General features: G+C 47.8%; 2 protein-coding genes and 1 pseudogene across 6 annotated transcripts in view; all 3 read left to right on the forward strand.

The window, feature by feature from the left end:
- The window catches only part of PRDM16 (PR/SET domain 16), a 324,486-nt gene that overhangs the window by 88,137 nt on the left and 208,744 nt on the right, over nucleotides 1–27,605 (forward strand). For 4 of the 5 annotated variants that reach the window (XM_090123147.1, XM_031613660.2, XM_031613664.2 and 1 more), the window contains exons 4-5: nucleotides 13,717–13,833; nucleotides 26,631–26,714. In XM_090123147.1, the coding sequence (XP_089979273.1) occupies nucleotides 26,636–26,714 (79 nt within the window). In that variant the 5' untranslated portion in view covers nucleotides 13,717–13,833; nucleotides 26,631–26,635. Of the gene's footprint in view, nucleotides 1–13,716; nucleotides 13,834–26,157; nucleotides 26,253–26,630; nucleotides 26,715–27,605 lie in introns of those variants that run through there. The other variant, XM_031613661.2, reaches the window with a different exon arrangement.
- LOC116242720 (actin-1-like) lies at nucleotides 15,544–16,993 on the forward strand. The gene has a single exon (XM_031613670.2). The coding sequence runs from the start codon at nucleotides 15,714–15,716 to the stop codon at nucleotides 16,842–16,844; it is 1,131 nt and encodes a 376-aa protein (XP_031469530.1). The 5' UTR covers nucleotides 15,544–15,713; the 3' UTR covers nucleotides 16,845–16,993.
- On the forward strand, nucleotides 17,469–18,762 carry LOC116242719 (actin-1 pseudogene; annotated as a pseudogene).

Consider the following 27,605-nt stretch of genomic DNA (forward strand, 5'->3'; position numbering starts at 1 on the left):
GGAGTTAATTATTTTCTTAAAATGCAACTTGTACTGTTAGTTTAAAACATTCCAACTGTGTTCGCACTCTTTAAATCTTCTGTAAACCTTAGAGTTTAAATCACTTGCAGATAAGAGTAATTCTATTAGAAAAAAAAAAGTTCGGTGGAAAGGGAAAGAGGGGGAAATAAAAGGGCATTGATAGAAGCGTCCTTTGGGTGCCCATTGCCCCGTCACCTTTAGAACTTGGCAGGAGCTGCAGCCCACAGTAACTTTATAGGTCCTGGCACAGAATGAAACAAAATAGGTGCATGCCACATTTTCCTTCCAAAAAAACACCGGAGAGAGACTTGCCTCCTTTGTAAGAGGCTGAATATCTGAAAAGGTATGCTGAGTGAAAAAAAGCCAGCGGGGCTGGCAGGTCGTAGCCTTTCTGGGCTTCTATTTTGAAAGAAGGCATTGGGCAGAGGGCTGCATCTGGCTGGGAGCACGTTTGGTAACTGAAGGGCTTGCAGAAGTGTTTAAATATAGGGCGCTACTGCAATGTTTGACCGTCTTAACTCCTCTTGCTTTGGCTGCTTTTGCTGCTTTCATGGGAATTCCGGGGCATTAAAAAAAAAAAGAAGGACTCCTTGCTGTGGGTTTGCCATGAGTGAGCCAGGGAGAGAGCATATGTGTCACTTTTGGAACTGTCTGTGCAATCATTCGTATGTCGGATTGGCCAGGCTCCTAGAATTAAGGGTAATTCAGTGGTTCCAGAGCTCAGAGTTTCTTTCTCTCCCTCCCCTCCCCAGCCACCCTTTCTCTCTCTAATTGGTCTGGGCTGAAAATCCCTTTCCCGAATTCTGCTGTCTTTTTTTTTAGGCAGTTTTCCCAATAGAACAGCACACAGTGGAGCTGTGATGATCATGGATGCTGTGTACCAAGCACCACACACCTGGGGGAGCTTTTCATGGAAGGAGAGATGGGTGGAAGCATCTGCCCTTGAAACACTGTGGCTCTGACCCCACTGGTGGCTGAAAGGCCTGATGCTGTGAGCCAGCAGTGCTCCTGTCATTGTGTTGTGATGGCTTACCAAGGCTCTCCAGTAGCTAAAACGATAGAACCTGTTATTTTGTGCAGCAAATCCCACCCTTCCATCTGAAAAAGGAAGGTGGATTTGATGGAGCTGTTGAACTTGGTGTTGCCTTGAGCTGGTGCCATCCTTCAGCCTTCCTCTGGGCCCATTCCCACTGAGCATCATTTCTGCAAAATGCTGCACACGTTTATCCTCAGTCCCTCAAGATCACAGCTTCATCAGAGGGCATTGCTTACTGCACACGTGCATAACTTCACTGTTTGTTGAGAAAGGTATGTGCTGCTGAGCATCTGAGTCGGGGACCCCAAAGCTGGGCTTTATACCAACAAGCTTTATTTATGAGACCTCAGGGTTTGTTATAGTGAGACAGAGAGAAAAAAAACAACCTATGAATGTTAGGGTTTTTTTATAACTTTTTCTGAAAAGAAACACCCATGATGCCATAAATAAACGTGTCAGACACTTCCGCTTCAGTTTAGGTGAGTGTCTTTATGTGTATTCCTAATGTAAAACAGATGAGATAGCAGCACTGAATGCATACATGCATTTGTTATGCACGTTACTCACCAATAACGAAGCCCTTGGGCTGTAGAAGGTGAGGATGAACATTCCACCTTCCCATATGAGGAATGGGCAGGGTGATGGATTCCTCTGTGCGTTGCCACATAGGTTGGCACAGCCCTGCAAGCCACTCCCTGCAATTCCTCCTCTGATGCAGCATCGAGGATTGATGTCCCATGGAGGGACAGGGGCAGGTGGGAAATGATTCTTATGGCACCTGGAAGGAAAGCAGAGCCTCAGTGAGAAGAGAGGATCCCCATCTCCAGCTTCACTTAGAGGAGTCTTTATATAGGCTGCTATCAGCAGAGTAGGAAACACTTAAGATTACAATTTTAGGCAGAAGTAAACCCGTATAAAGGACAAGTTTCTTACTAAAACTGAACTGTGTGTAATGAGACACAGGAGCACACTGAAAAGAACGAGCTGTGAAGGAATAAACAGTTAAAATAATGACAAAAGGCCAAACAGCTTGGGAAAGACAAAGAAAAATGTGATATAAAGGCACGGCGATTGCTCACAGAGAGTAAAGCGATCTGCTTGAAATGCACAAACATGAGAAGCCCTGGGCACCGCTGCTGCTGTTTGCACAGTTTAAGGTTGCTGGAAAGTGCTTTGCAAACCTCACATCTCCCTTTCAAGTCTCCCTACGAGCGGCAGCGATTCCCCCCGGCTGCCCGCGGGGCTGCGGCGCTGCCGCTGCGCTCCGCCTGCTGTACCGCCCGCGGCCGATGGGGGGCGCTGCGGCCCCGGCGCTCCCATCCACCTTCCAGGCGCGGAGCTCGGGACGGGATGCTGTCTGCGCTGTCTGTCGGGCTGTCCTTACCGCGCGGCTGAGCTGCAGGATACAAAACCTGTCGGAGTTTGCGATCGTGTCTGCACGCAACATTTATTTGCCTGAATTTCACCTGTTTCGGCATATTTATCGAACAGCACTCAGCGCTTTGCCCTGCAGCAGCTGATGGTGGCAGTGGCACGATGGAGCAGTGTGGCATTGCCTCCCAGAGCTCTGCTGCTGAGCACTGCCCGGGCCTTTCTTTTTGCATAGCAAAAGTTATCCCCGAGCTTTAATTCTTAGCCTCATTTCATCAGATTTCCTCTTCCTACTGGAGCATAAAACAAGGAGTAATTAATGTATCTCCGGCCTCTTCAAGTGAAAAGAAAACGTCTCGTAACCTTGGCTCTCCTTGGTGTGGTTCTTGGAGTTAAGAGAATATATAGAGAAATGCGTGCGGTACAAAATAGCTGTCCATTCCTGGCATGCTTATGCCTGCTTATGTCTTTGGGGTGTGTTGGTCCCTCTGAGCTCTGGTGGGGCAGAGCAGAGCTGTGTTCTGACCTGGAGCTGGCTGTGCTGAGAGGGGCCTGGTGGGCTTTTCTGTATTCACTGAGAAAGAAGAGCAGCACTGCATGAAATAACGTTCTAATCAGAATTCCCTCCTCAGTTAAACTCTCTTTAGATGGACAGTTAATTTATCTCTGTTTAACTGCTGAATCAATCCATCCATCAAAGCTACAAAAGCTAATTAGCTGGAGTCAAAGCAGCAATGGCTTCGATACACAGTAGGGTATGTAATACCTTATCAAATTGCAGCAGGGGATGCAAGGTACATTTCCCAAATATGCCTTAAAGCTGCCCACGAGGCCCTGGCAGGCACTGCCTGCTGTGATTGGCTTTGGTATGGAGCTGTGAGCCGTGTGGCTGCCAGGACCTTCCTTCCCCTGGCAGAAGCCTCCCTGGTGCAGCCCCATCCCACCCAGCACTGCCCCATCTGTGCCCTGGTGGGGCCCTGGGGCAGCACTGCAGTGAGGGTCCGCAGCCTCTGCCTCCTCCTGGTGCCATGGTGGGCCACATCTGTCAATGTCTTTCCTCTGATAAAAATAATAGCATATCTTAGCAGCATCTCAGGTGATGGAAATGTATTCCTACAGCAGGACAGTCCTTGAGAAACATGAACCTTGCCTTCGTGCTGTCTGTTGAGATCTCATTGTTGACAGCTGTTTCTAACCAGAATATCCTATAAATCTTCATCACTTCTATGGCCTATTTTTATCCCTATTCATGTAACTGGAGTAATTATACACTGCTTACCAATGTCTCCTAAGGCATTATGTGCAGTATGGTCCATTTGGAGCTAAGGCAGCTCTGTTGTATATCAGCATATACCCACATTGAGTGCATCTTCTGCACTGTCCACAGTAAGTGTTGACTTTGTCACATACAGAACACCCTGCAACAGCCCCCAGTGCCCATCACTGAGGCCTAAAACGACCTGATGCAACACCAAATGGAGGTGAGCCCAGCCCTTGTCTGCTTTAATGCTCTGAGGGCTCCGTGCTGCTGAGCACAACCGTTTCATCACATGGAAGCCCATGGTTCACCATTCTTGTGCACCGTTCTACGCAGTCACCATAATCATTAACCTCAGTGTCCATTAAATCCTGATAAATTGCTTGATGCTCCATTGGTCGTGCTCTAAGACAGCATGCAGTCTGTGTTTTCTTAACACATGTTCCACGTTAACTGTTTTCATTGACTATGAATCCATAAAAATGCATGTGGAACAGAGAGTACACAGTACAGTCATGTCTGTCTGACTCCTTCCCATTCTAATTGGGTAGCAAAGTCGTTTAATAGAGTCTGTGGAGTCTGTTTAACTACATTCTGCCAGAACAATGCTCTATTCATGTTTTCAACAGAACACTAGTGATTGGACTAATATCTTTAAACTAGAAAACAAGACTTAATTGGAACAGATGCTGCAAATACCGATGCAAATGGCCAGCTCTCGTGTGATCAAAACCAGGTACAGTCCATTGATTTGTTTTTAATAGCAGCTTTCATTTTTTATTAGTGTACACAAAACTCACTAACACTATACAAAAAGTCAGTAACAATATTCTGAAAAATCATCTTGTTTAAAACAGACTCTGCCACGCATTGTTTCTGGCAAGGTGCTATTAAGGAGTTTCCGTTCTCTTTTGGCAGATCACATTACCGAAACACTCTTCTTTACTTCCCTCTCTCCTAGAATTTGAATAATCCCAGCGATTTTCCTAGGCAGCAATTGATGTTTCATTTAATAATCTGTTTAGATATTCATTTACATGACAAACAGGCATTTGGGTTAGATTAGGCTAAATGGTGCTGGTGAGCACGTGTTGGATTGCGAGCTGCTGGCTGTGGGTACGGCGTGAGCAGAGCAGTGCATGCATTCCCACTGCAGAAACCTTTTGTCATAGCAGTGCTCAGCCTGGGAGGCTCCGAAATGTGAAGGAGATGAAGATTTGTAAGCTCAGAAGAAGAACGATTTTCCAGAAGAAACGGGCTTTGTTGTTAGGATGTCTGAGCTATTTGATAGCAGCAGAATATCAAAGAGTCGAGTAGAGAGGCGTCCCTTGCAAAAACACCTGGCACTTGTAAATATTTGTTGGCCTTTTTGCGAACACAAATATTTTGCTCACTGCAGTTTGTACACACACACAGGCATCTCTATTTTTGTCACTGCTGTTAGGGGAGGCTGTCCCAGCACAGGGTGCAGATCTGAGCCAACTCCTGGTGGGCATTGGCAGCCCTGTGGGGCAGCGGGTGGTGGGGTGGGGATGGGAAGAGGAGAGGTGAGAGCTGGCAGTGCAGCCATGCACTCCTTGCTTCCCATAGAGCCCCTGCAGCACTCAGCAGAGGCAGAGCCCTGGCACGTTTTGCCCCGTCAGGTGTGTTGAAAAGCTGTGACATTTGAGGAGGGCTGGGGATTGACTTGATGAAAAAGGGCTTTGCTGGAGACCTACCGCAGTGCAGGCAGGTGGGGAGCGGGGCTGGGGGGCTCAGTGGGGCATCCCAGAAGGGTTCTGGGTTGAATTTGGCCTCCTGAGGAGAAGGAGGGTTTGTCACTCATCTGTGCTTTGCAAGGCAGGGAAGGGCAGCGTGCTCAGCCAGGGCACAGCGCCCACCAAAGTTGGGGACGTTGGCAATGGGAGCAATGGTGAACCTCCTCCTGCCCTAACAGAGGTTCTGTGCTCCCAAGGACTCAACGCACAGCCCAGAGGACTCAACTCACTGCCCAGAGCACTGCAGGCACCGTGGGAGGACTTTTCTCATGTCATCTTTGCAGCTTGACACATTCAAAAAGGATCTTCTCTGAACAGAACGGTACAAAACCATGAACTGCAGTAGAACTGACAGTTCTCCATACCATGGCCAGTCACACGGCTTTCCCTGTTCCCTTTGACATGCTATGGGACAGGGCTGTCCTCTTCTGCCTGCAGAGGCCTGGTGACAGCCAATGCATTCAAGCTCCAAGTGACGAGCAAAGTGGTGGTGTTTTGTTTTAATTAATATTTTTAATATTTGGACACCCGTGCGTTTGATCTGTGTGGAATTTGGCAGAGGTCGTTCTGAGAAGGTCATGAAAACATTTTATTTTTTTTTTGGGGGGGGGTCAAGCTGTAGGCAACCACCTGAATGGCACTCTGTGATTCCAGCTTGAACTTGGCCCAAAGTCTCCGGGCCACTGCTGGCAGCAGCTGTGTTTTACAGGCCTTGGTTTTCTGTGGGGCAGGCGCTGGTGGTGTCACTGCTGAGCATTCAGCTGAGCTGATGTTCATGCAGAAGGAAGAGCAGGTAGCGTGCATGGAAGGGTCTCTTAAGCCTTGATGGCTGTTGTCTTAGCTTGTGACAACCGAAGCTGAGAACAGTCTACATCTACCTTGGAAAATGCAATCATCTTTTCTCCCAAACCGCTTCCTTCTCTCACCAGGAACTGGACTGCGACCAGCCAACCACACCTGAGCAGCAACCTCTTTGAAATACATGGGAAAGTATCAGCGATGCTGCAGAATAGAAATACCAGAGCCTGGGGAAATGCTGGGAAGGAAACTGCTGGAAAGCCGAATCACGGAGGCAGGGAGTGAGAGCCAGCTGCTGAATGGCTGAATTACCAAAGCCAGTGAGGTCCGATTCATGCAGTGCTGAAAGGAGCCCAGATTTCTCGAGTTGTCTCAGTGGTTGCACTCTGATCCCAGATGGGCGGATAATAACGTTATAAATGATTTACTGCCATACAGTATATGTTATGGGAGGTTTATAGAGATCAAATCGCACACTGAGCTGGAAAATCCTCTCCATTGTTGAGGCAGTTCCCTGGCTGCTGTTGGCAGTAGCACATTAATGGCGTGTGAGGGAGTTTGCCTTATTCAAACAATAGTGTAGGCATTATAATTTAATTACTCCCATAATTAGGGCAGTTTTCTTAGAAGAAAACACCCACAAGTGAAAAAAAAAAGCCACTGAGTTTTTTTCTTAGCTGCATTTAATGAAGGACTCCCCATCCTTTCTGTAAGAAATCTTCTGTGCTACGCCGGATTTTATTAATGGTGTAACAGAAGATTTTTCCTTTCCACTCCTTGCATCCTGGAGCAGATTTCCTCCCCTGTGTCTTTATTCCTGAAATTCAGTACCTTCCTGACATAGATTTGCTGGGCCTAGTCTAGTTGCATATGTATCAGCTTGGAGCAAGGGGTAAAGTGCATTTCTGGGGAAGGAAAATCTCCAGGTTGGGAAGAAAAGACTCAGTAAACGTTCGGTATTATGAATACAGGAGGACAAGCAGCAAGCATATCAAATACAAGGCACGGGAGCAAAGTGCTTCTTGACCTGTGGCCTGGGAGGCAGCAACCTGAAGTTCATCTCTGCTTTGGTGCCAGGATCCAGCGGGGCAGCGTGGCGACGTCCCACAGATATCGCACACTTTCCCTTTGATGTACATAAGGACTCCCTTTCATTTGTTTATTTTCGCTCTCAAATTATTTCACTTAGTCCGTTGTGCAAGCCAGATACTGCAGGATATCATCACATTCGGTAAACAAGGAAGTGGAACCTGACACCTGAATGACAGTAAATGAAGTTATTTGCCAGTCAGCAGGGGCTGAGTTACATCCGTGCTGGACTTTATACTCAGGCGATGCCATCCCAGCCCTTCAGCCAGGTGTGGGCACGAGGGTGTGTGCTGGCAGTGCTTCCCATGCACTGCGTGAGCAATTCCAGAAGTTACCTGGAGCAAAGGATTGCATCTGTATGTCTTCTTTTCATTTTTCCAGTTATATGACTATTTCCAAGCACTACCATCATATGGAGACACATAGGCATGCTTACTTCCAAACAGTGTAGGGGAATTGAGGCCAGTTCCAGTAAAGCCTTGTGAATTCCTGCTGAGCACTCAAGGAGACAGGGCTGGGGTGTCCTGCCCATGACAGACCCATATCCCAGGTCTGCCCTTGGACCTCAGCCACCCAAGGCATCAGGCACTGTGCTATCAGTGCACCCAGAAACTGCAGGTTGACTGTTCTCCACCTTTCCAGATTGGATATAGTCTGTTCTCATTCACACATGTGGCATTTTAGTTGTGTGTGTGATCTGGGGACACTAGTGTGGAATATTGGTGTCAGTAGAACATCTGTAGCTTTCATTGCTTTCTACTATCATGAAGCAGCTGATGATGCTGACGATGGCAGTAGTTTGGAATATGCCTCTTGGCTGCAAAGTGCAGTGCAAGGTCAAAGTCATCATTATTATGGCATCCAACTGCTGCTGTCATCATTTCCTCATCAATACTTCCGTTTCAGTAATAATACCTGCAGAATAATTTCTGGTGCATGTGATTCCCAGACAGGGCCATCTCTTGCCAGAAAAACAAATGCTGTTAGTATGGCCTCCATTGTGACAACAGGACCGACCCAAACACACATGGCTGCCTGGGGGTGCTGGGGGCACTTCCCTTGTGCTACTGGTGTGCTGCTGGTGTGGTAGGGCTGGGCTGCCAGCTGCAGTCATTGCTCTGTGCCATTGTGCAGCACAATACATTGTTTGCTTTGTTTATTCAGTCTCTCATCACCCCGAAGGCATTTATTTCTTGCCCCAGAGTCACAATGACTGCTTTAATTGTTGGCATTCCCTTTGCCTGCAGTTCCATGGCTTTCACTCCTGCAGTCAGTAGGCCCTGCTGCAATTGAAAGCCCTGGCTTCTTGTTCTGAGAAAGAAGCAAGTAAATTCCACCTCTATGTAGAACCTGGGCAAAACAATCAGAGCTTTCTGGGCTGGTTTGTGCACTCACTGTTCTGGTTTTAATGCTCTTTCAATGGTGGGACACTGGACTGAGTAGCTCCCTCAGTGCCCCATGCTGTCGGGGCAAAAGAAATCGAATCAGCTGCATGAGATGGGAAAGCTTGAAGGTATACAGGGGAAAACCTTCGCTGTCCATCCAGAGGCAGATCTTCTAATAGGGTGGTACTTCTATTAGAGGCAGTGTTGAGCGGCACCCACAACGCTGCTGATTACAACACAACAAATTTTCCCTGATGAAGTTCTCAATTGCTCGTGACTTTTCACTCAGTTGGACTATTTCTGAACTCATCCATCTGCATTAGGTGCTTTTCCAGTTTCCATAGCAACGGGGCAATTCATCATCTTTAACATATCCAGCCTTACAGTATCTAACAGAGGGAAATACTGGGTCCGTTTTATAAACGTGCAGCCAGAGGTGTGGGGAACCAAGTGATTTGCCCAGGGTTACAGAGTTCACCTGCAGCTGAACAGGGTAAGAACACTGCTTCTCTGGGTTCCAAGAAAATGCTGTGACTGCCAGGCTGTCCTTTCCCAGGGAGGTATTTGCTGTATCAGATCAGCACCAGCTGAAGGTTGTTTCCCAAGTGTTCTTTTTCTCAGACTCAGAAAAAGAGACTTTCAGAGATGAAGAGGTTGGAGTTTGAGTGGTACTGAGCAGGGTGAGTAATGAAACGAGAAATCAAAACTTGCAAGTAATTTATTCAGCAGAAATGCCAGCCACATTCTTTGGATAAATAACTCGCAATGAATAATTCAACCAGTGTCATCACTACAGGGCATAGGAACAGGAATGTTTTTGAATCATTTGGCCTTTTTCTTCATGTAAATCCAAGCCAAACGTCCAGATTGAGCCCCTGACGTGTTCCAACTCTGGATCTGGACTTTGCTTGTGGTTTGGCCGGGGTCGGGGTCAGACCTGGGCCTGTGCTGAGCACCCTCTCTTCTCTCTGAAATCCGAAGAAACCCCAGGAATTTGGTACCCTACAGGATAAAATTCAAATCTGCCCTTCAAAAAAATGCATCTGTAGCCTCCAAACCTTGTGAAAATAGCAAAACATTGAAAGCCATTGAGGAATCCTGGATTAACACAGCACACAGAGCAGGGAAAAGGCTGGTGGCCTTTGGAACAACTTCTCACATTAATTTTCTTCCAATGCTGACAGCTCTGATTTATTGCCTTTAGGCTGGTTAGAAAACACCCAGACATGAGGGAAGCCAAGAGTTATGGAAAGCAAAGAAAATATGGTAAATGTGGTGATGAATAGCACTGGTAGACAGACAAACACTGCTCTGCGCTCCTACTGCCCCCGAGCACTGTCTTAGGGTGAAGGTGGGAACAGAGGTTCTGCTTGCACTTTCTCTAGTTCTGCCTTCTCTTCTAATATGTTGAATATTCTGCTAGAAATCCCATGGGAACCGTGGTTGTGTTGCTTTTATATCAGTTGGATGCCAGCTGGAGCACCAGCCAAGGGACGACTTGGAAAAGGAAAGAAAGAAATGCACAGCAGTTGGGAAAGTTCTTTAGATCATTTTGTTGTGAGAACAGTGCAGTGCAGTGCAGTGATTCCTTGCCTCTCCTTTGGCACTCAGCCATGGCAACAGGGGCTCTGTGTCTGGAGCAGATACCACAGTCCTGCCCTGCAGCTCATCCAGCCCCATCTTCTGCAGCTCACGTCTGCTCCTTCTGCCGTCTGAGATGCTGAGGACACAAGGACACAACCGGTGGCAGCACGTAGGTATGGCTCAGGTCAATGATCCAAGCATGGGGAGTACCAGACTGCCAAAATGAGACACAAGAACGTTGTGCTGGTGCACAGCCAGCATCACTTGCAAGGGTTTCTTCCTTAGAAATCACATCAATGCATTGCTTCCCATGGAATTTGGGAAGGTCGGTTGGATTCCTGTAGATTACTGAAACTGTTTGCTAAGAAAGCCTGGCTGCTTGGTGCTCCCTTTGGCTGTATCAGATTCATGTTTACAGAAGAACCACACCGAAACGGACCAAATAACTGAGGAACAAAACATGGTGAGAGTTGTCTTTAATTTCATCAATGGTTTTAAATATTTAGAAAGCACAGTGTAAACATCTGAAGAGAAATCTGTGTGCTTGCTCTCCGTGTTCGGAGCTGCTGGGATTTACAGGCACAGAGCTGATGTTTCAGACTTTCCACCAGTTATATATGCTCGTGTCATTACGGCTCTTCCCTCAGCCCAAATTGCTGGCACAGCATCCTGAAATGTTTCTCATTAGTAAACTTTTCATAACCTCCAAAACTGCAACAACTGTAGAATGAAGCATACCGGGATGCCAGCTGGAGCTGGCACTTGGCGCAGGGCTCTGCGCGCTGTTTGCTTAGCTGGATGTGAAGGATGTTCCGGACCAGCTAGCAGGACATGTGACTGAGTTTTGACCTAAACCACTGGCTCAATTCCAGAGATCTTGCATATTTCATGGGAATGCTTTCCACTTGTTGCTTTCATACCTCAGATGCAGCTTTTAACGATTTGAGCATAAACCCAAGTCCAGCAGCCATCGGAGCACAGTTAGAAGTAATGGCACTTGGCTATAGAAAGTAACAACGAGATTCCAGAGCGGCTCAGGATGCGTTTAGTGCTGAGTTAACAGCGTTCCAAGGGTAGAGCTCTGCTTTCCCTTTTTTCCTCTCTCAAAATCCCAGCATCACTGCTGTCTTTTGCAAAGGCTCTGGTATGGGTAGAGCTGGAACACCACCCTTGATCTGGCGTAGGGGACTTTCATAGAATCACAGAATTGCTCAGGTTGGAAAAGACCTTAAAGATCGTCAAGTCCAACCACAGATCATCAAGTCCAACCGCAGTTCCCCTCCTCCTGTAATTCTTCATGGGCAGCCTGTAGAGCAGGAGCTCTCAGTGGCCTCAGCTTTGCCATTTCCCCTGGAAAGGTTCATTTGTGGCTGAATGATTGGAGCTCAGCTTGGTGAAATTGTGTTACCTGATTCAGTTTCCTGGGCTTTTCATTTTCAAATGACTAAGACTATTTATTTTAAATGTATTAATTTTCAACCCAAAGTCTTTTATGCATGCATAATTTATATCATTCCTCGCTATAGCTCTTCTATTTTTTTCCCAACGTGGAAAATAGCGTAAGTCTGAGTAGTCCTCAGATGCTGAATTCCAAATTGTCTGAATTAACTTTGAATCCCAGTGGGTTCCACACCTTCCCAGTTGTTCATCACTTGCAGGGTTTACAGCATTTTAGATGTTACTATTAAATCCAGGCACCCCTAGAGATACCAGCGAGACTTTGTGAGTCTAAAGAGTAGAGGAGCATGACTGAGTCCTCAGAGCTGTTCCAATTTAGCAGTGTAGTAATTTAAGTCTCCTTTAAATGGGCAACGAGTTGTAATTTTTTATACATTTTATAATTTGTTTACAATTTCACTTCCCTCCCTTGAATACCTTTTAGGAATTAGAAAATGAATGTGTTTTCCCTCTGTTTAGATTCCTTTTTTTCTATTTAGTGAACATTGATTTTACTCCCCCGGTGCTTTTGTTCGCTGCCAAAATTAACACCTCTGTTCAGCATTGCTTTCCAGAGGGCCTGGAAATGTTCTGGGGCCATTAATGGGGTTGGGCTGCACTCTCTCCTTCCTGATGTCAGTCAGCACAGCAGAGGTGCCCTCATGGGATGGATGAAAGGAAGGAAGATCTGAGCAAACCCTTTTGGATGAGCAGTTACGTGCTCCTCCAAAACCTTCCTTTCCTGCAGACTCCAACACAGAGCTCAGAGGGCAGCTCTGGGCCGAGCTGCTGGGATGAGAGGGAATGGCCTTACGTTGTGCTGGGGGAGGATGAGGTTGGGTAGTAGGAAACATTTCTTCTCCAAAAGAGTGATGAAGCAGAGGCACAGCCTCATGGGGGAGTCCCCATCCCCGGAGGTGGAGGTGAGGGATGTGGGCAGTGGGCACGCTGGGTGGTTTTGGACTGGATGGTCCTGGAAGTCTTTTCCAACCTTAATGATCTTATGGTTCTATGATCAGGCATGAACCACATGTGCAGGGTTAAGGGCTGGGAAAAAGCCATGCTGCACATCAAGGATCTGCAGGGAGGACTGAAGAGGAGGGTTTGGACCATGTGGTGCCCATAAAAATGGATGCAAAACGTTTCTGAAGTATATGAAATCTGCAGATAGTTGTTCTGTGTTTCAAAAGTGTTGAATATATATGTGTATATATATATATTGAAAAAAAGCTCAACAGGAGTTTAAATAAACACAGGCAAGTGAGTCAGCAAGAAGATATAAAATCATCAGGAAAGGCTGAGTTTGTTTTAATACGGGGATTACTGTAAACGCCAGGAGTGCATGGTAACAATTTGTAGGCCATATGTTTTGAAATATCATAACTGGTGTCAATAAACACATTAAAATTCAACTTCAAAGAGCATTGTGGATATTTGGAGTGTCACGAAGACCTTGCGAAACGGGGATTTTGGATGGAAACAAGTATGGGAGCAATCAAACACAGCTCCTATGTGAAGAAAGGGGTCTTGTTGAGTTGTTAGAGCTAAGCATCTGTGATGGTGATTACTGCTTCGTGCTGGCTGGGAGCTCGTTCTGCCCCTGATTCCTTTCACTCTCTGCCTGGCCTTCCACCCCTGTGTGCACTGAGCCACCAGTTGAGGGTTTTAGGGCACAGCGAAGGGTGGACACCTTCCTTTGTGTGTCCCCCATATGTGGTGGTATTCTGAACATAAGGTTTGTGTTGCTAATTAATTGTGTTGTAATTAAGAAAGAAAAAGTGAGGAAGATCCCAAAATAATCTGGCGTGGCAAAGTAGGGAGAGGAGCATCTCTCAGCCAGTGCCTGGTCCTGCTTGTGTCTCTTTTCTGCTGGTGATCCTTTCTAGGTTTTTATTCCTTCCACTATGGATGCTACATGTGTGAGGTTTGTGTGAGCGCAGGCTGAGTTAGCTGATCCTTCTCCCACTGGTTTTACCACAGGGAAATGGGGACCTTCCAGAGTGCATCACAGCCTGGATCACACAGAAGACGCCCATGGAGGAGGATGGAGCCCAGCAGTGACGTGATGCAGCGAAGCACAAGGGCATGCTTCAGCCAGTAAGTGCAAATACATGCTCAGCACTGATATAGAAAGCGAGCAAGAATGGCCCCACACCAGCATGTTTTGCTATCTCTGGGTTTTTACAACCCAGTGTCTCTTCTGTGAGGGCAGCTCACAGTGCTTCTGCTGAACACAGGCAGCAATATCACTCTATCATAAACCCTACAGCAACAAAATCAACTCCCACACACCCTTTTTTAAGGCGATTTATGACAGAAGCAATATGAAGGAACAGATGAGCATTCCTGCACCTAGGTTCAACTGCCATTTAATGATCACAGTCAATATTCCCCTGTTTTAATACCAAACATCATGTTCCAAACAGAATGCTTCCCTGCAAGCCACAGGCAGACCATGCGGGACTAAATGGGGCTTCCAGTGTGATGAATATAGCAGCGTCTTAAGTGATTAGGACACCTGTTGACATTAATATAGAAGCATGCATGAAAACAAGTGTGCCACGCTGAAATATATGTACACAAATATTAAGAGGATTAGAGAAATTGCTAAAATGGAGAGTGTGGCGTTAAACGCCAACAGGTCTGCAATCCAGGCAGGATGGAAATAACACACACTGAGCTGCTCCCTTGTTTTCCTCTTTAGTGGTTCATCTGGGGTGTAAATGCCATACAAGGGGATCATTTGCTTGCATTTAACATTTCTCTTTAAAGTATGTCTTTGTTTGGAATCTGCCCCTGATTCATAGCCACCTTCCTTTAGTAGCTGGCACCTCTGCCATGCAAGCTGCAAGAAAAAGTAATTAAATTTAATAGAAGCCACCCTGGCTTTGAAGCTGCCCTGGATTAAGAGCCACAAGGAGAAGCAATTAGGCTGCAGCAGCCAAGGGTTCGATCTGAAGTTATATAGAGACTTTTTTTCTTTAGAGGAAATTTTCTCTGTAAGTGGATTTGGATTGTCAAACCCAATTGGATTCGAAAGCACAGAAACTTCCTTCTGTGGGAAATTTTGTCCTGAAGCAAAAGGAAAAAATAATGAGAGGCGAAATGGGGATCGGTTGTGAGGATCCAGGATATTTGTAACCCTTTTTCAAAACGTTCCATTGAAGAGTTCAGCAGAGTGCTGAAGGGGAAGGGAGGCCTGCAGGGAGGACAGCTGTGTGCCTGTTTGCAGGCAGGTTGGCTTCTCAGCAGCCTAGCACAGAGGTTCATTAGGGAAAGGGATTCCTTCTCACCAAACGGTGTGGCTTAAAGCTGATGGGAATTCTTAAACCAGCAAGAGGCAGTGATTATTTTTCACTTCTGTGTTTTTACCAAAAAATAGTCTTGCCCAATGTAGTTCTACCTATTTAAAAGTATTTTTCAGAAGTTTCCTATAAAAGTATTTATTGAAAAATGCCTTCTTCCAGTGCAGATGCTCTGCACAAAAGCAAACTAGCAATGCAGTTAGCACCTGTAGGCAGCCAAAATGATCCTAATCTTCACCAGCTCTTAGAGTTACGTGTAAGCAGCTAAGCCATGGTACGTGCGAAGCCTTTTATTATTGCCATAAATGTATTTTGCAATACCTGCCCTTCTGAGAAACAGATGCTGTGATGCTCAGTACGGGGATACCTTTGATGGTCTGTGATCTATGATGGGACTTGTGAATGGGTGTTCCCCTGGCTGCAGTCGTGGCACAGCTGCCCTAGCCATTTCCAGGGAAGTGTCTGGAATGCTGGATCTTGCAGGGAAATATATTATTCTATCACTGGCCTTTATGAGGTAGCTGGGGGCAGACATGCCCACCCCCATGCTGCACGCCCCCAAGGAGGCTGCCCTGGCAACGGTGACCAACCTTTAAAACTCAGTGAAAACACTGAAAAAATAGAAAAACGCTGCCAGTGAGCTGCTCTGGGGGGCTGTCAGCTCTGTGAGGAATGTTTGACCCCAGCGTTTTGGATGTCCCAGCAGTAATCTTTGACAACGGGTCTGGATTGTGCAAGGCGGGGATCGCAGGTGACGGTGGCCCAAGGTCAGTTATCACATCCATTGTCGGTCGCTCGAGAGTCAAATCTGCAATGCTGGGGGCTGGGATGAAAGAATACTACGTAGGAGAAGAAGCTCAGTCCAAAAGAGGGATCCTGACTTTGAATTATCCCATTGACCACGGCATCGTTACATCCTGGGATGACATGGAAAGGATCTGGAGACACGTCTATGACTATGAGCTGAGAGTGAAAGCCAGCGAAAGACCCGTGCTGCTGACAGAACCCCCCCTCAACCCTCTGCAGAACCGGGAAAGAATGACGGAGATCATGTTTGAGGGCTTCATGGTGCCCGCCATGTACATCGCAGTCCAGGCTGCGTTGGCCCTCTACGCGTCAGCCCGCACCACAGGCATAGTTCTGGACAGCGGGGATGGCGTCACCCACACCGTCCCCATTTACGAGGGGTACTGCCTGCCCCATGCTGTCTCCAGGCTGGATATCGCTGGCCGGGATATCACCGAGTATTTTATGAGGCTCCTTTTGGAGAGCGGATACTCTTTTGTTAGCACTGCTGAAAGGGAAATCGTGAAAGATATCAAAGAGAAGCTGTGCTATGTGGCTTTGGACCCAAGTCTGGAAATGAAAGCAAGTCCAGAAGAGATCATGAAAGAATACAGATTACCTGACAGCAACATCATTCAGATAGGCAACCAGCTGTTTCGTGCACCAGAGACCCTTTTCGTACCTGGAAACATCGGCATTGAGGCGCCTGGTGTGCACAAAATGCTCTTCAACAGCGTCACAAAGTGCGACATCGATGTGCGCAGGGATCTGTATGGCAACGTGCTGCTCTCGGGAGGATCCACGCTCTTCCCTGGCCTGGAGGAGCGCATCCTGAAGGAGCTGCACCTGCAAGTGCCTGTGGGCATGCTCGTGAAAATCGTTGCACCCCCCGAGAGAAAGTACAGCGTGTGGGTCGGGGCCTCCATCCTCTCCTGCCTGACCTCCTTCAAATCAATGTGGATCACTGTGAGGGACTACAGGGATTTTGGGGCAGCTGTCGTCCACAGGAAATGTTAAGGAGAACATCAGGCCATGTGGATGTCTTCATAGCAAAGCATGAACAACAAGCCCCGATGAGGGCTGACTGAGCAGAAGGGGGCTAAAACTGCTGCTCATTTCCCGGCTGACAAATCCTTTGTGGAAATAAAACGTGAAATCATTGCTAACCGGGGCTTTGACTCCTCTTACTGCTTATCTTCTCCAAGGGGAGCACTGCTTATACACCTCACCATTTCTTCCCTTTCCTTTCCTCACAGTCACAGGGATGCAGTGGTTCCCAGGTGATGCACAGCCTCTCTAGGAGTCACTCAGGAGGCAGCACACCTCCTCTGCTGGAGGTTCTTCCCTCTGAGCTCTTTGCAATATCTGGGTTTTTCTATTCTAAAGCTAGATCGCATGTTATTTCTAACCTCATTAAAAATGTTTTCTTTCGAAGCCCAGCAAACCCCCAAACAGAATCCAAATATAAATCAATGCAAATGCAATTACTGTAGCCGACCCTCCTCTGTGCCTGAGGGCCTGAAAAAATTCATTGATTCTCTGCCGCAATTTATCAGGGAAGTGTGAACACCCAGCTTCCCTCCCAAGCACCCATTGCAGATGCCACTGTGGGCTTTGTGAGCTCGGTGGGGCTGTGCCCTCTTGTGATGCAGGGACAGAATGCTCGGGTGCTTCTGGGTGCTGCAGTGCTGCCCATCCTGTGCACAATGTCAGGCACGGCGGCAGCCGGGACCCCAGTGGTAGTTTTTGACAATGGCTCTGGGCAGTGCAAGGCCGGGCTGTCAGGGGAGCAGGCACCCCGTTCGGTTATTCCTACCATTGTGGGGTACCCCAAATTCACGTTTGTCATGATTGGGATGAAACACAGGGACTGGTACGTTGGGGAGGAGGCCCAGTCCAAAAGAGGCATTTTGTCTTTGACTTACCCAATGGAAAACGGAATGGTGACATCCTGGGACAACATGGAGAAGATCTGGAGATACCTGTACGAACACGAGCTCGGAGTGAAACCCAGCGAGGGGCCGGTGCTGCTGACCGAGACCCCCCTCAACCCCCCATCCCACCGAGAGAAGATGGCTGAGCTGATGTTTGAGAGTTTCCAGGTGCCCGCGCTCTACGTGGCCCTGCAGGGGCTGGCGGCCCTCCATGCCTGCGCCCGCACCACCGGCATGGTGCTGGACAGCGGAGACGGCGTCACCGCCACCGTCCCCATCCATGGAGGCAGCTGCCTGCTGCAGGCCGTTACCAGGCTGGATTTTGCAGGCAGAGGGGTCACCAAGTACCTGGCCAGGCTCCTCCTGGAGACGGGGCACTCTTTCGTGAGCGCAACGGAGAAGGAGATAGTCAGGGATATGAAGGAGAAGCTGTGCTACGTCGCTTTAGATCCTATTAAAAAAATGCAGCAAAAGCCTGAAAATCTGATGTGTGAGTACGTGCTCCCTGATGGAAGGACTGTCAAGGTGGGAGATCAGCTGTTCCGAGCTCCTGAGGCGCTTTTTGCACCTGCAGAGGTGCAAATGCAAGGAGCAGGGGTGGTGGGGATGATCCTGCAGAGCGCTGCCAGGTGCAATGCGCACATCCGTGCGGACGTCCTGAGGAACGTGGTGCTCGTGGGCGGCTCCACTCTTTTCCGAGGTTTCAAGGAGAGGCTCCTGAAGGAGCTCCAGGCAAAAGTCCCCAGCATGACCCCCATCAAGATCATCTCGCCAAAAAATCGGATGCACTCCGTGTGGATCGGCGCCTCGTTGCTCGCCAACCTGACATCGCTTCGCAACATGTGGGTGAGCAGGGAAGACTACAGTGAAGTTGGACCAACAGTACTCCAGAGGAAATTCTATTGAGAAGTATGACCGTCCAGGAATTGTCTTAAGTGCCAATCTGAACAGCTGGAGAGCAGTTAATAAATCAGTACAAAAAATAATTGATTTGTAGTAAGTGATTTTATAGCTTAGTAAAGAAAGATCCCTTGTGCATTGGGCTGAAGAAAGAATCCTTGTTCAGAGCATTTTTGCTCTCCAAGATGTTGGTTTTAATTCTAGGAGCGTGTTGATCCCTGCTAGAACTGCAAACAGTTTGTCAGACTTTTAAACACTTGAGAACGAGGCACCTCCAGCCCATGCCTGGGGGGCTGGCTCCCTGCCATGCACCGTAAACCTCCAAAGAGTGGAAGGAGACCTCTGATGGAGAAATAGAGGGCCCATGGGGCTTGCTGACCCTTCACCATCGCTTCTAGCAGTTCTGGAGAAGCTCAGAGAGGACTGAGCCTCTATATTTGGTCTTGCCCACAGAATGGAAACAAGTGGGTCTGGCTGCTGTAGACCCAGAGCACCTCTGCATCATCTGTGGCCTCACCGCGTGATTTGCTGTGTCACATCATGTAAAACATTGCCCACCTGTGGGATTTAGCTAATATTCTAGCATAAGGAAATGGTGTATTTACAGAGATCGTCTTTATCTACATCTGCAAATACATGCACTGCATTGAATCAGGCAATAGAAATCTTCTCATCGTTTGTGAAACTAATTAGCGCTGTGATTTATGTGTCGTTCAGAAATTGTTTCAGAAACCCCCAAAATATATCTGAGAACTTGCTGGGTTCACTCAAGACCAACAAGTGCGAGGAGGAAAAGAGAAGAAATCTGCCTTGCGAATTATTCAGCCCTGTGCCTGCTTTCATTCCGCGCTGGAGGTGAATCTTCAAACTCATTGATGCCCTCTGCTGCCCTGGGACTGATCAGCCATCCCTCTGCTCCTCCCTGTGCTTTGAAGAATCCCGGTGCTGTTTTCCTGATCTACAAGACTTAACAAGTGCTGTGAATGGGGCCACATCTAACCCATACTCAGCTGCTCCCAACCCTGCAGTGCTTCCCCGGCAGGGTGAGCAGGAGAGGAGGGGGAATGGAAAAGCAGAGAACGTGGGCAAGGAGGGGAGAGTGAGCTGTGGGTGACTTTGGAGCACAAAGCGATGGGCCTGGGGTGAAACACATCTCTTTGCTGCTTCGCTCAGGTCCTGCAGCTTCAGAAAGTGGAGCTACACATTGCTGCATCAAGTTAATGCAAGTATGCAGGGCGCTTTCAGAACTGTTATGAAATCTGAATCAGCAATCTTGGATCTTTCTTCTATTACAGTATGTTACCTTTTAGCAGCCCACTGGATATGTGTAAACAAACGAGGTACAACTGTAGGCAGTTTAAATATTTTACAGCTCACTGACTTCCATATGAGGAGGGATTTGCAGTAACTTAAGTGTTTAGACTCCTGCTCCAATAATCTAATGCAAATACGAATGCAAACAGCAGAGTGCTGGAGAGCAGAGGGAACCCCAGAGAGTGTGCAAGTCAAGGTGGTTGTCAGGAAGGAGGGAAGCGAAGCAGCACAGGCGAGAGCTGCACAAGTGATGCAGACACAAAACGTGTTTGGAGAGTGACACCTAGCAGAGCTGCGCGTGCCTGTAGCAGTGTCACCTTGCAGAGCACAGTGCTGCCCAGTGCCATCCGGAATGGATTCACTGCTACCAAAGCGGTTTGACATCGAGGGACCTGGCTCAGCTCCTGGCAGCCGAAAATCATTCAACAAACCGTTATTACAGGTATGTAGCACCCACAGTATTGGCTTGGCCTGGCTGCTTCCATTTACCACGGAGACGTGACTTTGTCAAGGGCACGCAATGAGATAGCAGACGTTGGCATGTGTTCCAGGAGACTTTATCAGCCCCTCCAGTCCTTGGTCACCTTGTGCTTCCATCACCGCGCAGGGCACTGGGAATTCATTACTCCAGTTAGACTGCATTTTCACATTGAAGATGTGTCAGTGATTGGGGACCGCATTCCCTTCGCCCTCATGGCACAAAAAGCGATCCCTCTGATCTGCCCCCACCCGTCCTCTGGGCACACAGTACGTGTGAGTGCCTGGGATCTGCCTGGCCTCGGAAAGTAGCTGCAGTCTGCTGAAGATCAGACACACAAAATCATTGGGCAAGTTTGCACTAAGCTCACGTAAGCATCTCAACCTGCTCCCAGTAATTTTGCCCTCCTTCCCTCCCTCCCTCCCTCCCCAAGTCTCATTTAAGTTTCAGTTCAGCAACAGCCCTTTATTTTCTTCTAAATGTCAAACAATTCATCATTTTGCACTTTCCCTATTCCCTGTGAATCTAAAGGTTTTATTGGTATGCAGCAGTGTCAGCCTGGGACAATGCGCGCTGATTACCCAAAACAATGCAGTTCTTGTCACCCTGCCCATGAGCTCTTGAGAAATGCACAAGAGCTCTTGCTTTCCCCCTCTCCTCCCTGTTGTCATCTGCACAATAATAAGGCCGGGTTCAAATACCCACTAGACAAATAGTTATTATCTGTATTACTCAATCTCCCATCCCCTGCCCTGGTCCGTGCTGGGCTATGTGAGCACAGCACAAGGATGGTGATGGGTGGACAGGTGGTTCTGAGCACAGCACCAATAGAGCAGAGCCATGCAGGGCCAGGAGCCTTGTTGTGTCCCCGTGGTGATGCTCAGCTCTGCAGGCATTGCACACACACGTGCACCCACATGTGCACACATGCACACGCCGATTTTATTAAGCCATTCTTTGCAACTATTTTATATGTGGACTTTTTTTTTATCTTTTTTTTTTTTTTTTTTTAATTTGGAATACTTCAGAGCACTTTTTTTCACAGACAGTAAAGTGAGCGTTGCTGAGATTCATTAGTCCCCTTTCCCCTGTGTGTAAATGGATCTCTCTCAGTTATGCAATGCAAGGGTACACAACCATGAAAAGTGCAGAGGCAGCCAAAAAAAGCATTGTTCTGAACTTGGACGTGTAAAATATTCATATTCAATAATAAAAAAATAATAATAATAAAAAAAACAGCCCTTAATAAAAAATTCAAGGGGTAAAGTATGCATTGTCGCTCCATCCCCAGGGCTGCAGCAGTTTCCAGACCAACATGTTCCATGGGTTTTCACTGCCTTGTTTTACTCGATTAATTCAAAACCAATTCACTCTCAGGCATCCCAGCATTAGGTGCCTAAATTGACTCTGATTTCTCTGAGGGCTGTGTCTCTATGACTACAGGAGCAGCCAGTTGGAGCTGAGGCTGCTCAGGGCACCCAGCATGCAGCCACGTGGTGGAGGTCCCTGTGCACCAACAGATAGTCCCAAATGGTGTTAGAAGCAGAAGGATGGGGCAGGGGATGCCCTCCCCTGAGATTCAGATTGGATTGTAGGAGCAGTTCCTTCTCAGAAAGGGCAGTGATGCTTTGGCACAGCTGCCCATGGGGTGGTGGAGTCCCCATCCCTGGAAGGTGTTCAGGATCAGTGGAGATGTGGCACTGAGGGACGTGGTCAGTGGGCATCGTGGGGTTGGACTTGGGGATCTCAGAGGTCTTTTTCAACCTTAATGGTTCTGTGATCCTATGATAAGATGGACAAAAGCATCTGTCACATCTGCTCAGGACTGGGTCTGTTAAAATGCACCTCCAGCCAGGGGAAGCTGCCACTCCATGGTCTGCTTTCTGGGGCTTTGTCCCATGTCCTCACTTAGTGGCAAAGTGGAACCAGGGCTGCAGTGGTGCCAGCAGCAGGGAGAGCATCACAGTGCTGGAGAAAAGGGAGTGCAGAAACAAGGGAGAGGCTCTGAACTTAGAATACTGTGTCTGGTGCTGAGATTTTATGAAGATATATGAAAGAAAAGAATGAGAAACTCCAAAACAGCCAATGCTTCAGATGTTTCTTTTATCTGAAGTAGAGCGAGCTAAATGTTTTACACAGAACGAGTCCCAAGGAGCATAAATCAGAGGATGTGAGCTACGTTTCATAAAGACCTCAAAACGTAACTTCTTTACCTCCCACATTCTCAGGCCAAATATTTTAACTGGAAAAGCACGTGGGTCAGTCTGTGCGTGTTGCCTGGGTCTGGAATGTCTGTTCCCACCAAGGCGATGGGTTCTGCATCTGCAGTTTGATGCTCAGTGGGACAAATGGGAGAGCAGTGAGGGCATGCAGCCCCAGGCACGCAGTGCTCTCAGGGTTTGTGGTGCTGCTTTCCACCCCACTCCCGTGTCTGAGAAGGGAGGCTCTTCCAAGAGCCTGCCCACAGCATGGAACCACATCCTCGCTATCCCAAAGTTCAGAGCATCTGTCTTAATCAGTCTGCTTGCAGCCCAGCAGGATTTACTGCTTGTTTTTGCAGTGAATCTCTCCCCCCAAAGAGCAGGGAGGGGAATTTAACAACCATCACTCACCACGGCTCTCAGGACATCTCGGATCGATGGCCCTGCTGGTGTCACGGCCTCAGCCAAACCAAGGAGCTGCTGCTGAGCCACTCAGCCCCGTCATGCAGATGAGCTGAGGAGATTTGGAAAAGCTCCACTCCTCAGATCCTTCACTACCCCGACAAATCCAAAGGGAAACACACGCGCTGCCAAAGTTGTTTCTATGGGTCATTCCCGAATTCCTACACAAAACAGTAATTCTCAGAACAACACAGCAGAACTATTAAACCGGTGCTGGTGGTCTGATGACTTTCTCTGAAGTGCTGTCTTTCAGCCAAAGCAATATAGGTTTCCTAGAAGCACGTGCCCCCAGAGGGAGGAGTCGGGGGCTCTCAAGGTGCCCCAGACAATAGGCCAGATGCTGATTCCAGCTGTGCTGTTTTAAACACACTGTATTCCGTAGATTTACGTCAGAGCTGATTTTTCTTACAGCTGTGAGATCATTATTCCTTTTTGAGGGGAAGGAAGGCTCCCAGCCTGCCATAGGAACCAGCTCAGCTCCAGCTGCTGCACGGAGGCTGTGTTTCCAGAGCTGCTCTGGCTTTCCGAGGGCAAATCACCAAGATCTGGGTTCATCCCATTCAGTAATTTTAAACATAGGTTAAGAAGAGAAACGGTGGGGAGAAAGAGACTCCACCTGCCCCCAAGCTGCTGGGCTTTTATCACTTCCAGTTATTGAAGAGGACATTTTCTGGCTAGTTGGTCGTCTTCCTTAGAATCATAGAATCATTAAGGTTGCAAAAGATCTCCGAGAGCCCCAAGTCTGACCCTGTGCCAACTGCCCAACGTCCCTCAGAGCCACATCTCCACGGTTCTGAAGCACAGGGTGCTCAGCTCTCCTGCTCTGGGCTGAGCTGCTGCTCCATGGGCTGTGCCTGTGTGTCAGCACACACAGGTGGGACATCCTGCAGAGCAGTGAGGGGTGTCAGCAGGCTCCTGAGCATCACCTGCCATTCCTTCTTAGGCAGAGGATGGAGGGTCCCTCCCCGAGGCACAAATGGCCCCGAACTGCCTGGAAACGAGCAGCCTGACTCATTGGATAGCAGTCCCACCATCTGAGTCCTGTCCAACCGCTGTTGTTTCCAGTTGATGTTTACAGAGAAGTCTCCATGTCTGAGCTGCATATGCAGAGATTTTCTTTCAGAAGCCACGGAAGGGATTAAAAACAACAGTAATCCATGAAATTACTCCAGAATTTTTCTCTCCTCGAGTGTCCCAAGGAATTCCCCAGCTCCCAACCTGTTCCAACTGGCACCACAGTGCATCCAGCTCTAATATCAGCACAGTCTGTAATGTTTCCAATTCTTCTGCTGAGGGATTACATGAAACCGAAATAATTCTTTCCATGGGGGATTACATAGCTGCTTTGTTTCTAATATCCCAGCCCATGAATGAGGAACATTTCCTTGGGTACCTGTTTCTTCTTTGGCCATGGGAGCTGGTGTCACTGGGGACATCTAGGCATCAATCCATTTCATTAATTTCATTCCTAATCAATTAATTCCTAAAGGAACCTGATTAAATACTCTCTCCTAAGTCCAGGCTTTACATTTTGGCTGAACGCCCCAGGACAATTAAATTCACGTCAATTATTGGATACAGCATTGCCTATTTTAGTGATCAAAATGCATCCACGTGGTTAATTAGATAAAAACTCACCTTGAGGAGCCATCATCTGCTGATGGAAATGACTCCGATTTTAGGGGAAAATTGCTACTGATTTACAAGGGTCTGGATCAAATGTCAGTTCTCAAATGTTTCTTCTTCTTTTCTGTTCAAGTACCAAAGCGTGCTTCGGGGATTTTTTTGGCAGGGGTTTTAGAGCAGGAAAATAGGAAATGAACTGGAAAATTTGAAGACTACAGCAAACAAGAAAATCCTGGAAGGAACACACTCTATAGATCCACCCTAGCCATTAATAATATGGAAAGATTTCATTAGGAAGAGAGAGGGGAAGGAGAGGAAGGAGAACACTCTTCCTGGCCCAGCCTGCAGAGCAGCACCAAAGGACCCTATGTTGCTTAGGGGCCCTAAGCACACAGCATCCATGTGCCATGGCTGCCCCACAAGCCATACCCTGAGCAATAGGTGAGCAGTGTGCTGTGCTCAGTGCATCTTGGGCTGCAGAATTGTTTTGTTCTTCCCCATAAAGCATTTGTCTGCTCTGTTGTGTCACTTCCAGGCAAAGCACGCTGCATTAAAACTCCCACCACAGCAAAAAAAAGAGCAGAGCAATTTAAAATCCCTGCTTTTGCCAAAACTTTTTGCACCGGTGTGTCACATCCCATACATCAGAACTTGCTGGGAAAGGCTTGCGTGCGCACGTTGGTTTTTATCCTTTAACAACACTTTTGCTCTCTTCTGGAAACAGAAATATCAGCAGGTGAAATGACACTGAGCTGCTCTCTGTGCATTTGCACGGTGTGTAGGAGGAAGCTGATGCCTTGTGCTTACGAAACATACAGTTACTGCAAAGAAACGTCAGGAGAGGTGAAAGGAGAGCCTTGGGGATGCCCAGCAATGCTGATGGAGGAGATGAGCTCTGCCCCACAGCAGCCACATTCACCAGCACTGCCACAGGGGGCTCTTCTGGGCAGCTCCCAGCACACGAGGGGCAGCTGGGGAGTGCCTGAGTGGCACAAAGGAGCTCCAGGTGGTGCTGTGAACTGCTGACCCCCTGCCCACAGCTCATTAGTTGCTGGTTCTTTTCTGCCCAGGCAGCTGAGCTGCTTCAGCATGGGGTGGTGCCTCCATTTGTAATGCACTAAATCCATTTTCCTTTCTAACATTCAAGAAGAAGCCATCCAGTTTATCAGAATGCTTAGAAAACATTTTTATTGCAATGGTTTCATCTCATCCTTCGCAATATGGATGGATCCATAAGGAAATTCATGCTCATTGCTGCCCTGGCACCAGGGGAGCAGCCAGACCACACTGCAGGTACAGGGCTGCCCGTGGCCAGCTGCAAGGGGAGCAAGGCCTGATGAGCTGAATGAAGTCCAGCTGGCTCCATTCACCTTAATCAAGGCACCTGTGGCAAACTGACTAATTATATATAAGTGGGGCTGGAGAACTTTCCAGAGGGTTTAGGCTGCTGTGGGAGGAGGTTGCTGGCAGTGTTCAGCCATCAGCAAGGGGACTTGGTGCCTGCTCTGAGGTGTGTATGCTCTTTGTCTCCTTAGAAGCAGTGGTCTGAGGACTGGTTTACTGTTGATAAGAATCAAAGCCACGCAAACAAAATATGTCCTGTTTTGTGTTTTCGTGTTGTGAATCTGTTTCATGTTGTGGCTCACTGAAATATGCCTATAGTTGGTGCATGTCAGCAAGGTGCTGGGCAACCTGTGGCTCTAGCAGGAACCTCTGTGATATTGCTTTTGTATTGGGAAGAAAAACTGAATCCCAACTGTTTCCCTATGGGTTTCAGGAGTTCCTGTCTTGCTGCTTATAGTTGTTAAGCTGTAGTTGGGCTTGGGGGGGAGCAACTATAAGAAAATAAGTTGTCTCCTTCAGTCTAATGGTGCAGTGTTTCTTACAGGTCTGATGGCTGCTGTTATGGGTACCCAATTTCTGGGCATCAGGAGGTGTCTCTTTGCTGCAGTGGGAGAAGAAAACAGCAAATGTAAGTAGGAGAAAAGCTATTTCTTGTCTAAAAATCCTGGTGGTAGGGAGTTCTGAGGCTAAAGGCAAATTAAAGGCAAAGTTGAACTGTTAAGATACTGTTCTCTAGGAAACCTGGTTTACTGCAGGGTCACCTGCTCTAATTTAAGTACTGTTGGTTCTGGAGTGGAACATGGTGTGTGTTTGGTATTCCTGAATTTGTGCTTTGCTCAGGAGTTAAAGGTGATGGTATCTATTTGGAACATGAAATGAGTATAATCAGTATCTGTTGCTGGGCTAATTAGCAAAAGCTGCTGTTGTGTAAAAGTGCAGCAGGTCTCTGCGGTGCTCCTGAGCTTGCTGTGATTGTGGGATATTCAAAATTGCTGTAGGCTTCTTAGCATCGTTACTTTGGAGTTCCAGCAGGTGTGGCTGCTGCTGGGATACTGGGAGGTGTAAGGAGCAGAGAGATGTGGGGGATTTCTGAGCTGAGGCACTGCAGAAGACCTCGAGGTTCCTCTCCAAAGGGGAGAGAGTGAACAAGGATGGGATTTGGGCTCTGGCTGCTGTGTGCTGATGCTGGACCTGGCCTGACTGTCAGGCAGAGCTGATTCCTCTTCTCTCCTTTTCCCCTGCAAGGACTGTAAATAATGTGCAGGAGAGAGCTGAGCGCCTTGGTGCAGTGTGCAATAAAACATGGAATTTGTTGGTCACTGAGCTGACCTCAAAGGTCTTTGTGATGCCAGAGGGTGAACTGCACTGAAACCAAGGCCCTGGATGAAGTGTCAGGGGTTGTCCTCTCCTTTCTGAGAGCACAGCCATGCCTGAGCTACAAATCCATCTGCTTCTATTACAGAAAATACAGCTGCTTTCTTACTGCGTTTATTGTTTAATTCATTCATGCTGCTTGTTG

Source organism: Phasianus colchicus, chromosome 22 (genome assembly GCF_987193195.1).
Source record: "Phasianus colchicus chromosome 22, bPhaCol1.hap1.1, whole genome shotgun sequence".
NCBI classification, from domain to species: Eukaryota; Metazoa; Chordata; class Aves; order Galliformes; family Phasianidae; genus Phasianus; species Phasianus colchicus.